This window comes from Lissotriton helveticus, chromosome 5_1, assembly GCF_964261635.1.
Source record: "Lissotriton helveticus chromosome 5_1, aLisHel1.1, whole genome shotgun sequence".
NCBI lineage: Eukaryota > Metazoa > Chordata > Amphibia > Caudata > Salamandridae > Lissotriton > Lissotriton helveticus.
Genome location: NC_136065.1, coordinates 377,984,303 through 377,999,920, shown reverse-complemented (window position 1 = coordinate 377,999,920; position 15,618 = coordinate 377,984,303). Strand labels below are relative to the sequence as shown.

General features: G+C 43.8%; 1 protein-coding gene across 1 annotated transcript in view; it reads left to right on the top strand.

The window, feature by feature from the left end:
• The first annotated feature begins 183 nt into the window (after window positions 1-183).
• Window positions 184-15,618, top strand: part of FAM131C (family with sequence similarity 131 member C) — a 396,305-nt gene continuing 380,870 nt past the window's right edge. Inside the window, exon 1 of the mRNA XM_078642544.1 lies at window positions 184-491. Within this exon, the coding sequence (XP_078498670.1) occupies window positions 470-491 (22 nt within the window). The 5' untranslated portion in view covers window positions 184-469. The remainder of the gene's footprint in view (window positions 492-15,618) is intronic.

The window sequence follows — 15,618 nt, the reverse complement described above, 5'->3', positions numbered from 1 at the left end:
TGGTGGTGCTTTTTGGCATTAGCACGTTTGTTGTTCTTCTCTGCCTGTTTGACAGTCTCCCGCTCCTTTTCCCTCGTGATCTCTCGCTGCCCTCCCTCTCTCAGGCTCCGTCTCTGCCCTCCTTCTCCCTCCCCACTCCATCTCCGCTTCTCTCTCCCTCACACACCTCCTGCCCCGCCTGCTGCCTCCGCTTCTGCTGCTCACCACTGTGACGGCGCTGACACTCCTCAGACGCTCCTCAAACTTGTGCGCCGAGGACCCCAATTAGACATTGTTATTTCAGCCGGAGGTGGAGGCGGGAGGCGGCGGGGACACGCGGCAGGCGGGCGGGCAGAACAGCCCCGTCTCCTGCCTCCCATGCCACCTGCTCCCCGTGCCGCCCCCGGGCAGAGCTCGGCCCCTGGCTCCAGGATGAGGCAGAGGAAGAAGAGATGAGCCTTGTTGCCCCAGCCGGTCCCCGGTCTTCAGGATGGGCTGCTGCATTTCCAGAGGTGAGTGCGGCTGCAGGGGGTACTTCAGCTCTCACTCAGATCAAGCTTCACTTCGCACCACGCCCCTCACACCTTTAGCACCCCCTCACCCACCAGCACCAAGGCGTTACTCGACCATGCCCCTCTGACCTAAGGTAAGGGGGCACCGATCCTGCTTTCACCTCCATCCTCATCACACCTTCCCGCCCGTGGAACAGTGTTTTGCAAAGTGTAGAGCCCTTGCAGGGACCAGCCACCTGTCACCCTTACTGCGCGAGGCTGTCTCGCTGGCATCACCCCACTGGCATCGCCGTGACCGTCAGTAGCTTCAGAGACGCCCTCGCGGACATCGCAGCCATGCTGACTGACATCACATCCGCCCTTCGAGATATATTTGCCACCTTCGCTGACGTCATAGTTCGTCATAGTTGCTATCGCTGTAATTACCCCCTACCCCTCCCGCGCTGGCATCGTAATAACGATTACTGACAGCTTAAAAGCATCCACGACGTCACAATCATCCCCGCTGACATCATAAAATCACCCTCGCCGACAGCACAACAACCCCCAGTGATGTCATAGCCACCCTTGCTGACATCATAGTAAGCTCTCAGGTATCTCAGTAGCCCTCCGTGAAACAGTCAGGCTTGCTGACGTCACAATTGAGCTTAATAACACAACACATTATTTGTCATCCACGCTGAGGAACACAACCCCCCTCAATGGAATCATAATCACTTTCCCTTACATCATAGCCCCCCACACAGGCATCATAAGCACCATAGCTTGCATTATAGTTGCTTCAATTACATCATAGTCCCTGCTGCTAGCATAAAAATAACCCTCAATGATATCATAGTCACCCTTGGTGACATCACAATAACCACCATGACACCATAGTCACGCTTGCTGACATCACAATAACCACCATGACATCATAGTCACCCTTGCAGACATTACAATAACACCATGGCATCATAGTCACGCTGGCTGGCGTCTTAATAACCTTGAATACATATTTATAATCACGCTCGCTAGGATCATATTAACCATCAATGACGGCATAGTTACCTCTGCTGGCATCACAGTCAGTCACGCCCCTCAAACGCTGACGTAACGATCACAGCCAGACTCTTTATGCACCTTGATAAATGTCAGCGCTAGCGCCCAGGAGTCGGAAAGCGCCGTGCGAGTCCGTTTTACTATTTAAACACAGAGACTCTGAACGCATAAGGAGAGTGAAAAGAACATGTGCGCACTGCACAGGACGTACAAAAACAGCAGACCGCACCTGTTCGGGGTAGCAGTGCTCTGCTTGCCTATTCACATCAGGGACTTTGACATTTCCGTGTTACAGGGAGGCTCTCCGCGGTACTTGCTGCCTGATCTAGGGAGGGACTTCGTTACCGACTACAAAAAAGTATGAAGTACACCTCCAATACCTAGGTTTTACGATGTAATGATAGATTTACTCACCTGAAAATGCTTATACTAGGAATTAAACAAGTTTACTCCTTAAAATAGCGCTTTTGTCCCCACTTCCAGATTGAGGGAGTAAACTCACAACAACCTAGAACATAACTGTAAAACAGAGCTCGCGTAAGGTATCACTTCTCAATAAACGTCAATGCCAGAACCTTTTAATCAACAAACCAGCTCCCTAGGGTTCCAAATAATCGGTCTCCTAACATATGTCTCCACAGACTTCAATTTCATTACCAGGGTAACAAAGTACACTTCTTCTAGGCACCAAGGTCACTAGGGCCGCATCGAGACAAATCATTTATAGCTCGAAATGTATAACTTACTAAAACCAAATGTCGTTAGTATACATTTATTCCACCATCCTCCATTCTTTACCAGCCAAATGCATCCGTAGACTTCAACTGCATCACCCTCTGAACATATGAAATGCTAGCTCGGTCTCGAGTGCCAGGGCGCTCTTACAGAGTAAAATGCCCCAACAGACTCAATGCCATCACCCCCGCAGCAAATTAAATATCACCAAAGCCTTCGGTGCCACGACCCTCTTACACGCTACATGCCTCAATAGATGTCAATGCCATCACACTCTCACACATTAAATACCTCTATGACTTTTAGTACCATGATCTCTTACGATGCTATATGGCCTTCTGTACCGTGACCTTATTACCACGCTGTATGCCTCAAGCAACTTTAATGCCCCCACCCGCTCACAAATTAAAAACCTCTATGGCCTTAGGCACCGTAGTCCTCCGATAATGCTATATGGCCCTTGGTACTATGACCCTCTTACACGCTATATGCCTCAAGCGACTTCAATGCCATCACCCTCCCACACATTAAATACCACTATGGTCATTTGTATCACAACCCTCTTAAAATCCTGCCGGTCGGCAGTCATGTTAGTACTGAACAGCCAACAGTTGCAGATAGCCTGCAGGGCTACCAGAATTTTTCAGAAAGCGAGCCTCCTACTGCTGAAAATCGAAAAAGAGGCGATCAATGGGGCAAAACCTAAAGCCACAGTGAAATAAGTGACTATGAAGATAGACAATGAAAGTCAGACTTTATTTCTCCAAAAAGGACATCAGTCTGCAGATGCATTTTTAATTATTTATTTAATAGAATAAGCTTTTTTGAAATTTACTCTTTTTGTAAAGGTTTTAACTAACCATACACAATAAAAACATTTTTTACTTACCTGTACGGCCTTCAGTAACATGACCCTCATAACTGTATTTGCCTCAAGTACCTACCCTCACCCTCTTACAAACGAAATACCCCTATGGTCTTCTTACAACGTTATAAGCTCTTCGGTGCCACAAAGCTCTTACACCATATGCCTCAATAGACTTCAATGCCATCACCCTCTTGCCATCACCCTCAATGCCATCACCCAATTTACATACCTCTATGTCCTTCAGTGCCATTATCCTCTTACGATACTATTTGGCCTTCAGGTTCCATGACCCACTTACTTTCAATACATACCCCAACCAACTTTAGTGCCATCACCCTCTCATAAATGAAATACGTCTTTGGCCTTTGGTACCATGACCTCTTACGATAACATATGCTTCAAGGAACTTCAGTGCCACCATCCTCTCACAAGTTAAATATCTCTATGGTCTTATATACCATGATCTTCTTAAAACGCTATCTGACCTTTGGTATCATGGTACTTTTTTAACAATATATGTCTCGAACAACTTCAATGTTATCGCCCTTTCGCAAATTAAATACCTCCGTAGTCTTTGGTTCAGGACCCTCTTTCAGACAGGTATGTCACAATAGATTTGAATGCCATCACTCTCTGCCAAATTAAATCATACATCGCATTCTCTGTCATGACCTTCTTACCATGCTACGTGCCTCAGTTGGCTTCCCTTCATTATCTACTTAGCGTTTCTGCATTACCTTAAATCCTTTGTTTGCATTCCTTCAAGATCTGTCTCAAACAGCTGACACCACTCAATCAGAGACTCATATGTTGTGCTCCAAGTGTAAGGTGAGGTGGTGGGTGCCACCCAACTCAAATACTTTTGGAGGGGTAAACTCAAGCCTCTGGAAGACAGACTATTACTTTTCAAGTGATCAATTTTAGGATCTTTGCATTTTACTTCTAGGCTAGCTGCTCCACATCAAATGGAAAATGGGGAGATACACACCACCCTCTTTGGCCCTCTATGCCTTAAAGATGTGCTGAGATTTTGGGGTGTAAACAATGTGGAGTGGAAGAACTGGTGGTTGGTTGATAAGTGAGGTGAGCAATGTTTTGAGGCATGCGGTGACTGGTGGGGGTTCCAATGGAGGGGGAGTTAAGTGGCAGCTGGTGACTCACTGGAAGCAGGTGAAGGTTAGATGCAGCAGTGGTTGTCAGTGACATAGGTCGAAAAGTGACAGTCAGAGGTGAAAAATAGGAGTTGATGGATGATCATTAGGGGTGGAGTTTGTGCTGGCTTGTGGAGAAGGTAGGTGGTGGTGAGCAGTTGAGGGCTGCTGACAGAACTGGTTAGGGATTAGTGAGGCCTGACAACGTCAATGGTTGTGGGTGATATGAAATTGGGGCCATTTGGGGTAAAGGATTGGGTGACAGATGGAAGCAACAGAAGGTGAAGGAAGAGAGGAGATGCATAGTGAGGGATTCAAGATAACAACTGTTTTGGTGGACATTAAGGCACTACTTGGGGGCTGTAGTATTCTGCTGCAGATTTGTTGTGGTAAAGTGAAACGTGTTGCCCCATCTTGTCCAAGTTTGGTGAGAGATGGGAGCAGCAGTGATAATAGTAGGCAATGTAAGAGGCAGGGCAACAACAGGTGATTAAGCAAGAGGTGGAAGGACCTGGGATGTACATGAGGTGACTGCGGGTTGAGCAGTGTGGCTGGGAAGGAGGTGGTTGTGGGTTGATGTTTGGGAATCGATAGATCAGTGGTTCAGAGACGAGATATCAACAGCAAATGTTGTAGACGAGGAGAGGGATCAACTTAGCATTGTTTGGGGGTGAGGTGAGAGGCTGAGAGAATTAAGAAAAGATGATGTAGAAGGTGAGGACAGTAGTAGGTGAGAGTCAGGTGAGAGATACGAACAATATGGGTTGTTGGTTGAGGTGATTGAGTCCCATGGATTAGGAGTGGAAATTATGGACAGCACAACCAACAGGATTAGTAGTGTGGTTTGGGGGAAGTGTAGTGATTACCACCGAGGTTAGAGAAAATACTGCTTTGTTTGTGGGATGGTGTTGTTGGCATTGACCATCTGCCATGGGTGAAAACTAAGGACGGCTGGGGATGAGTTAGGGTTAAAGGTTTGGGAATCAGTGGTTACACTTGCAATGAGGGACTGGTGACTGTTAGTGGGGTTGGTAAGGGAAAGGTAGAGGCCCTTTTAATGCTGGTGGGTTATAGAGGGGGGTGATTAGATTCAGGTTAAGTTCTGAGGTCTATAAACTGAGTACCATTGAGTTTGGTAACTAACGCCTGTTATCAGTGCCTACAAATGAGACAAATTGTCAATTGCACTTTATATTATTTTTTATATTTTTTTTAACAATTCTTTTTACTAACTAGTGGAATGATCGACATTATAAGTTACATACAAAATAGTGGTGCGACGACAAAGATCAGACAATAGTGTATGACAGTGTACATGCCAAGTCGAGTGCATTTTAAGTGCACCAATTATTATGGTTAGAGGGGAGGTATGAGGCCATAATGGCTAGGGAGAGTTTCTAAAGGCAGGTGGGAAAGGGAGCATTTGATTGAACTGTTTAGAAGCTCAGGTGATAGGTGACACCCCAGAAAGGGTGAGCAGTGGTTGTGTAGAGGCCCTGGCAGCTACAAAGGTTCTAAGTGAGTGAGAGTACAAAATAAACTATGGAGCAATGAGTCTAGTGAAGAAGGGGCAGCAGTGGCTTGAGAAGCGAGTCAGTAGTGATCAGTGATGAAATGTGAGTGCAGAAGTGGTGAAGACTGGGAGATAAGGACACCAGGGCTCGAGACTGAGGGATGAAGGCAGCAGAGCAGAGGTCTTCAAACTGTGGAGCTCGCCCCCTGGTGGTCTGTGACTGCAGTCGGGGGGTGGGGGGTGCACATTTATCTACAGCCAATTGTAAAAGAACATGGCCTGGAAGCGCACATTTGTTTATCTGTGCACTTCCAGGGTATCTTAATCTACATGCAGCAGTTGAAGTGCCTAAAAAAAGTATGTGACCTCTGATCCTGGGTGCCATGGGGTAAGTGAGCGGTTTGGCAGGTTGAAAGCTTTTGCTAAAAAGAACAAAATATTCAGCAACTATTTTGTTATGTTTTTTCACTTTCAGTTAACCACATTTATTTTTTTCACTTTCAGCTAACCGCATATAAATTAATGAGCACATGTTAAATGAAAAATAAATGCAAATGAACTAATAGGTGGGAAATGTGCTCTTTTACATTGGAAAACCACAGTTGGCTTATGTGATCACTGTTGATGTCTGTGTGCGACCAGAGTGTAAAATAATTGAACCCTAGCTGGTGTCTTGTGTATTTATAGTGCTATTTAGATATGGGGCTTTTTTCCTTTTTAGCATTCGAGACCTCTTGTATATACTTTAGTATATACTTATAAATTAGTATATATGTGTATGTACTATATGTACTATATGTGTATATATGTGTATGTACTTTGTGGGCTCTGGAGATCAGCCCTGGGCTAGGACTTGTCTGCTTCTGCTTAGGGACTTTTTCTGTTCAACTGCCTCTATTTACCTGTCTTGATAGAAAAGGACCAGTAGAGGTCAGTAAAATACCAGAATTGCTTTCCGCTGAGGAACTTTATTTTTTTTAAAATTTTCTGGCAACTGCCTCTATTTAACTTTCTTGATAGAAAACGACCAGCAGAGGTCAGTAAAATACCAGAATCATTTTAGCATTTTCTAGATTCCAGTCCATAGAAATTGTCTTCCACAAGCACCCATAGACAATAATATGTTTTTCAAAACTTGTATTTCCAGCGAAATGACCACCAAAGGCCCTGATTTTATATTAAAAACAAAGCTTTGGACTATACCATTTCATGCTGAAAGGCAACATTTCCCTCCATGTGTTCTCACACCTGGCATGTCATGCATTTTGGTGCTTACTTTCCCTCCATGTTAAAGAACAGTAGATGTTTCCACACCCAGGCTAATGTGCTGTATTGCTAAATACATATAAGGTCCCAAAGGCAAGACCTATTGCATTGCACCTGCCCTCCCATCCAGTGTGGCAGAAAGCCAGCTTTCTGTCTCAGTCCTAAAAATGCTGTCCCAGTGGGATGAGCAGAGCAGACGGTCTGCTTCACAGAGCTTTAGGTATCATTAGCGCTGCAGGTGCGGTGGCACCAGGCACGAGGTCCCAGCGGTATGAGCAGCCAACTAAACCCCAATTATGACTGTTTTACTATCCTGCCTTGCTTGCATTAGGGCCCAGTGCACAGCCATTTTTGCTTTAGGTTCGGAGCAATGGCCCAGGGGATTATGAAAATTGAAGCAGAGGAGACACCTTAGTTTGGACGTCAGAGAGATGGCAGGGATGGGGATGAGGCACAATTGGAACCCATGCTTTGAACATAGGCCAGAGGAGACAGCCCATTTTGCAAGGCAGAAACTATCATTAGTAAAACTGGTGCAGGTGCACTTGGGTCCAGGGGTCTTAGGAGCCCACTGTATCACAATTATGACTGTCTTTCTTTATGGGGGCTAATTTTCCTTGCTAGCATTAGGGTTGATGTAACCTTTGCAGTAAAAAAGAGGGGTGGGGGCAACACATGGCAGCACGTGAGAGCTCAATTTGTTCTGAAAGGGAGGATTAGTGACCCAATGGTCAGAACTGTCGACTTTGGAACTGGGGAGCCAGGTTCAAGCCACAGCATTGGCTCAACATCCTGAGATTCTGGGCAAACCACTTAACCTACTGCCTAAATACGAAAAACAAATCTGACCTTGATTAAAGTAACTGGTGCTCATGTAAAGTGCACAATGCACCTGGGATGAATTTGTACTAAATAAAACAAAAACAAAAAAGGGACAGCTAGCTACTATCAAGATCAGTCAATTTCAGTTTTTGTTTGATTAATCTGTTCCTTTATAAGTCTCACATTTATTGTGGATTACAAACTACAGAAAAAGTCTCCCTGAGATTATCTCATAAGCCCCACACCTGCCCTCCCATCCCCCCCAATCTTTGCCTTAAAGGTTTAGAGGGGCCTCCTGCTTTAGGGGACACAGAGCAAATGCGTTTGAAGGCCTCTGCAGCAGAAGTTGACATAAGGGACAGATTGAATTGCATTGGTTAAAGGTGAGGTATGGAAGATAGGGGTAGGCAGTACATTGTAGACGGCAGTGGTCGGGAGGAGGAGGAGACAATAATGTTTGGCGTGGTATGAGAGGTGTGGGCTGCAGTAGCTGCTGATAGAGCGAGGACCCCAGTGGCTGCACTCAGGTACACTCTTACCTCTTTGCATCATCTGAGTGCGGAGAGCTGATCCAGGAGTCATGTTCAGCCAGAAAATGTAAGAGCAGAAAGGATCTTTATAGAGCAACACGCATGTGGCTCTGGAGGCAATGATGAAGGACATCATGCTCATCATCATCATCATCATGAATGTTGATTTAGAAACATGGGTTTGCAAAGAACATTATTATCAATTATAATATATTTTTCCTGTGGTCTCACGAAAAATCCCTTTGGTACTTAAAGGTTAGACTTTCACTGTTCTGTAGTTACAGACACTCAAATGTGGTACTAACCAAGCTCATTGCAACCCTGAAGTCCAGTTACTATAAAGTGCTTGGCAAAACAATACTCCCGATCTTTATTGGATCACATTTGGGGCCGAGGTTGAACAAAATACATCCAAACCAAGGTATCCCGCCAAGTGCCAAGACCACGGACAACTCTAGCCAAAAATATCTGACTAAATCCTAACTCAATGTCCTTCTGAAAAGATCCTAAGACTCTCCTCTTCAGAATCTACCTTAAGGTCTAATTCATTCTTCCTTTCTTTGGATCAACTCCCTCTCCTCCCAACCCTTAGTGCAATGTTACCTTTGACTCTCGTTACATGTACAGTGCTATGCAGCGCATCAGGGGCAGAACACAAGCCAACTCTTCAAGGTAACCCCCATTGAGCCAAAGGCCAATGAATACCTGTAAGAGATGGGAGACTCAGGGACCCCTGATCACATTATGTGGGGGGCTCATCATTATGCCCTTGTGGCAACTTCAGCTCTAAAAAAATACCTTTAGTAAAGAAATGAAGCCAAAGCCCTGTGAGAGGTGGCGGGATGGAGTGCGTATACAGATCGAGCATCACAGAAGTTGTAAATAATATATATCGAGAGTTGTTTATCCAGAGTATTCTCTTAAAATAAATAATAATAATACTGTCATTTGTAGAGCGCGAACAGCTACCTCCTAAGAGGTGTCCCGGCGCTGTAGCAACAGGTGGCGTGCGAGAAAGCATGTGTTATACAGAGAGTTCAGGGGATTAGTCCTGATTAAAAAGCCAAGCTTTGGTTGCTTTCCTAAATTGGGTTTCTGAGGTGATTTGGCGCAGGGCGTTGGGCAAAGCATGGCATCCCTGAACGTAAAGGATCTGCCCCCAGCCGTGCTTTCCTAACTCGTGGGGTGCATACTAGGTTCTGAGGGCTAGACCTGAGTAGTCGAGACTGCTTGTACGCACCTAGCCTCTGGTTCAGATAGCTGGGGCAAGATCCGTGGAATGCCCGAAAGGCTAGGGTTAAGGCCTTGAATTTTATTCTGTTGATGACCGGCAACCAGTGCAGTTCCTTGAGATGCGGAGAGATATGCTGCTTAAATGGGACACGTTTGATCAAAAAATAAATAACTCTTTAATTACCTTAAAAATTATACCAAGTAAAAATACGACACAGCTGTAATTTTCATTAAAACTTTTAGATTCTTTCATTTTTGGAGGGTGGCAGTGCATGGTGGGATAAGAGTGGAGCAGAGAGCTCTCTTTCCAAGCGGTATTTATGGGCGGCATTCTGGCTGCGATGCATGCTGGGCTGAATTGGATTGTGGGAAAGAAGGTGCTGCTGGTTATTGAATACAGCGGGGAGTTTGGCTCACTGGAAGTTTTTCTGAGACATAATGTGATATTTTTTTCCCAAAGACAGAAAAGCAGCTCACCCTTTAAGCACCGCCCCCACCCCCATACTGCAAAAGGTAGCTTTAGTTGAGAAGTAACTTTGCATATGATGGTCTGCAAATTGGAATGTAAGGAAATGCAGCAGAAACACACCACACATGCGCTTAAAGAACAATACATATAACAAATAATAGCTGCCACAAACAAAATAGACAAAGAGCCATAATGGAAAAACTACTTTGCCTGGAGAGGTTGAACTAATAAGTGACGTTCCAGGGAGCCTGAGGTTGCACATTTGTTTGCCCATAAAGAGGAAAGACTTTGGTTTACATAGTCTGGCATTGAGCACAAAAACAATTGCCCAAAAAATTAAATATTTCAGGGAAAATGCTTTTGTCAGATTTTGTTCCCTCAGTTCCTGGGTACAATCTGCTGGAGTTTGGAAGAATGGTGGCCAGAGTGCTGTCAGTTTGTAGTGGCAATGTAGAAACATACAATATAGAGTCCCAGTATATTATCACGAGAAAAACAAGTGAACAATCAAATTGAATTAGTCTCAGCCACTGGTAATTATTTTGGAATGTATTCTAGTGCATTGTTGTTCTTATTCTGCCAGTAGAGCCAGGTACCAACTATGTGCAAGTCAACCTAGGCCCAACCTGAAATGGCAAACAATCTCCTCCCCCCTTTGCACTGTATCACAAGCAAACCCAGTCATGGGGCAGGTGATGCAAGGGTTTTATAATTGTGGTACAACTTGAGTTGTAAGGCACAGCAAGCATGGACCCACATTGGGCGCACCCACCATATTACGGGCGTTTCACTGAGAAAAACAAAAACACAATTATAGCTGGAATGCTTGAATTAATCTCAGCCACAGGTTTTAACTCTAGACTACACATCACTCTGTTCAGTAAGATGGTAGGACACATTAAGCCTTCGATGTCTTTCACCACCTCAAACTAAACCTCCTCTAAACTGAGGGCCTGATTTAGAGTTTTGCGGACTGGTTACTCTGATATAAACGTGATGGACATCCCTTCTGCTGTATTACAAGTGCTATTGGATATCATGCAACTCAGTCTCATAAACTTCACAGCAAAAAGCAATCTCAATTTAGACTTCCAGGGTTATCCTTCACCCTCCAACTAGACTTTAAAACTCAGTGTCAACCCTTTTCCTGTCGAGGGTGGACTTTGGAAATGATCTGCTTACAGGTATAGTCACAAAATATCTTATTCTCCTTAAGGCTGCCCTGTATCCTCCCGATAGGTTAATCCTGAGTGTTACACGCTTCAATCATATCACCCCTACCCTGTTCCCCCTGAACTGGCTTTCTGTAGAAGTTCAGGCTATTTTTCAAAATGGCCTGCATTACTCGCAAAGCCTTGCTCTCAGGTATGCCAAATTACCTGTCTCAAACCTGTCTCAGGGAGGAGGTACTCTCTTTCAAGCCCCGAGTCCCTGCTCAAGCTTTCTCAGGGAGCCCATCCTCAAAGGTATGGAGCCGAACTCCTCTTTGAAATTTTTATTTTTGGAGTGGGGGTCCAGCATAACATGATCTAAAGCCAATTAAGGGGGCTGGTGCAGTCCACATGATTATCAAATCAGATTGAGCACAGTTTGAGAAATATACCAGCAGGCGAAGATTGACACAGTTTTGGTTACTACGAATACCTGGGGTAAAATGTTAACAGAGAGTAGGTGGCCATTAGTCTGGTCTGGATACTGTGAAAAAGGTGGCTCTATCCATCATGGTTGGTAGTGAGTTCCAGATTTTAGGGGCATTGTCTAATAATGCAGATGGTGTGAAAATGGGTTGTGAGTGATGTGTGAGTATGTATGTATATATATATGTTATGTTTGTGTCTGTGTTTGAATAATCCATCAGTCTGGTTTGTGTGGTTCGCCCCAATTTGAAGGTGTGGTTTCTCACCTCATCTGCTGCGAATGGATAAGTTGTCCATTTGGATCTTCCCATTGTGATCTGACTTCTGGGCCATATCTGTGACACGTGTGAGATGGAAGGATGCTCGGAGGCGACCAGTATCAAAACCAACTACTGCATTTGTGTTATAGATCTTTGTACTGTGAATTTAGGATTCTTCTGTTTGTGAAAATATTATGGTATGTAAGGCTTGCAGACCATGGGATGTCCCTTGCTACATGACACTTATTTTGACAGTTTAAGTTGCCTGGGGGGTGAGGGGGAGGCGGACCTTGCCAGAGGTGATGTTTCATGAGATAAAAATCAAAAGGGAAAAATATACCACCAGAGTTAGTTTGTGAGATAATTACATGCAGTAGCACGCCAGAATAATCCATTTTAAACATGGTTTATTTGATTACTGAGGATTTCAACACATACATGAGATACAGAGCAATAAACATTGACACTTTTAGCCAGAGTGAGTTTATACTTCAAGCCTTGAATTTCAAATACTGTGAGTTCTTGGAAAAAGGAACAATTTTGCTGCTAAGGGTGAGAGGGAGAAGTTCTTATTTCAAACTGTGAATTTCAAAGACTCTAAATGCTTCAAATAAGACTTAAAGTAAAATTCTGAAAAAATCAAATCTATAGGCCTGATTTAGAATTTAGCGGGCGGGTACTCTGTCACAAACGTGACGGATAAAGTATCAGCCTTATTACAAGTGCATTTACATATAATGCACTTCTATTCAGGTGGATGGGATATCTGTCATGTTTGTGATGCAGAACCCACAAACCAATCTCTAAATCATATGCTATGCCCCTTCTATACCTTTTCTTAACCTGTGGAGGCCTGTGTCTGGCATGAGCGTGGTAGTGCATATATCACTTGAAATAGTGCTGGCACCGAGGAGGGGGGGGGGTCAATCCATTCCTTTGCTACAGAGAGTGTGGCAGAGATCAGATCTGCTGGGGAGAAACAGGGTTACTGTGTATGACTCACAATACATTTAATTACACTGAAATCCTCAGGGTTATCCATGGGTTCATGGGTTGCAGGGATGTTGGGTAAATCAGCCCAAATGATAAAATCGTTCACTGATGTATAGTTATTACAGGAATCCCAAATGGGACCAAAATCTTGATCAGAATTCCAAATTTTGTGTTAATTACCATACTTTGTGGGTTGTCCTTGCTCAATTTTTGCTAGGTGGAATTCGTTCAGGGGAAGTAAAGTACTAAAGTACATTACAAGTTTTACACCTCAGAAGATGGGAACATTTGTAGTATTGTACTGGTGACTTACCTATGGTAACAATCTTCAGATAGATATGACAGAGCTTGCAGATTCCTAACCTTCAAATTCTTCCTCAAGAGCCTGACTGGATCTGTAGAAAGTTTCTACATTATTGAGTCACCGTCCATCATTAGTGTCTCAAGGCCTTGCCAGAAGTGATGCAACAGACCTATCTATGTAAGAGCCGCTCCGTGCTTGCAACAGTAGTTCTCTTAATTCTTCATGTCATATGAGAGCTATAACAACATACTCTTTCAAGAGGGGAGGCAGGAGGGAATTAAGGAAGGAACATGTGGGAGTAGTCATATTCATCTAAAGAATGTTGAAAAATGTAAGTAACGTGTTCTTCTAATGAATATTAACTTCCACGAATGCCCTACTTTGAACTATTCCTAAAGTATCTGAATAGTAATTGGGTTAAGTTCGCCAGGTATGTTTTTAAGAAGAAGGATTGTATTTCAGCCCTTCCAAATTGTGAGTTATCACAAGCCGCCACATCAGCGAAGAACAGTTTGCAGAAAGAATGAACTGAAGACAAGGCAGCTGCTGTGTATATTGACCGGATTGGTACTCCCTTTAAAAGAGGAGAGACAGTGATTACTGTGCAGGTACAGCTAGCCCTCACATCCTCTGGGGCATCATTTTGCTAACTGGTAGAAATGTCAGATTTCGAGTGAATGCTGCCTAAAAATAGACTGTTTCAAAATAGCCTTGACAAGCGCAGCCCCTTGGAATCACTTACTTAATGTCGATATTGGATCTATGCTCTTTTTTTCCGCATCGTGTTTGGGAATTTTTTGCGATTATTTGTCTGGGACTTATGCGAGTATTCCTGTTGTGTAATCCTTTCCTGTTGGCGATATTGGATTTATGTCCTTCCTTCCTTCCTTCCTTCCTTTGTAAAGGGCTCTGATATCCTTTGGGATCTTGTTCGCGCTATATAAAATTTTATAAATAAATAAATAATTAACCAATCTGAACCATTGAATTCTATGAATATGGTGGCTAATAGTCATTTTGGGTCTAACCTAGGCAGTCTCTCTCTATCTTTAGAAGGGTGATGAGGGGGAAGAAAGCTGGTTAGGAAATTACTTGGGAAACAAGTAGCTCTGAGGTTAATTGGGGGATTAAAAAAAGGTTTAATCAGCAGCACTACTTTGTCCACAGCAAACTCCATGATTGGAGTGGAGCATTTACGAGCTTGAAGCTCAATTGCATGCCTGGCTGAAGTGATGGCTACTAGCATAGTCATCTTCTAAGAAAGAGACTTGAAATGGCACAAATGGAAGTGCATGAAATTAGGCCCGTAATAAAATTAAGTGCTAAATTTGAATCTCAAAAGAGAACAACAAAGCGCTCCAGAGAAATCTTATTCTGACGCCCTGTCAAAAACATAGCACTAATTTGTAAACTGTACAATAAACCTTGGTGAAAAGAAAGATGCATGCAGAGATAGATGTCATATACCCCTTAGTTCCAATATTGAAGCGTTTCTCAGCAGACGAAATGCCAAGCTGGAGAATATGAACTGCTTGAACTTGAAGAGAAACCAAAAAGTTGTCATGACACCATGTCAAAATATGACCCATCTACTTGAATAGGAAGTTAGGGTGAAAGCTCTTCTGGCTACAAAAGAACTTCCATAACCTAAGAGGGCTCTCAGGGCTGATCATAGGAAGTTAAGGCTAAGCTCTCATGGTCACAAAATAGAGTTTCCAGATTGGGTTGCAAAATTCTCTCTTGATTTATATAAAGAAAATTGACCTTTGGAGGTAAATGAGAGTAAGTGAACAAATCAAATCTGAGTCATCCGCTGCAGAAGAGGGGCAGGAGAAATGCATAATGCAGACTAAGTGAAAATGTCAGGCCAAATGCGCCCCCTAAGGAATCTTTTAGGTGCCTCAAGTAGAAAATGTGATGCTTCGTGTTCTCTGAAGATGAAGAGCTGATCAATCTCCCTATCCATGTCCTAGTTCCAAGGGAGAGTAACTTATTTGCACATTTGCTTTTACACTGTTCTGCTTGTTCAGATATGGTCACTGTGTTGTCTGCAAAGACCTGAACCTGGTGTATTTGAACCTGAGGTAAAACATCTTCAAGTTGAGTTTCGGGGATCTTAATTCCATTAGGTTGATTTTGGACTGATTTTTCTAAGGGAGCACCCTAGCCCATCATGGAAAAGTCTGTCACTAGAGACAACCTCCAGGTTTCCTTGGAACTGGTTCAAGTCTGATCTCGGTTCCCTCTAAAGTCGGCGAATGCAGAGTCTGGCATGCTCATCTAAGAGTCAATGAGGCCTAACAGT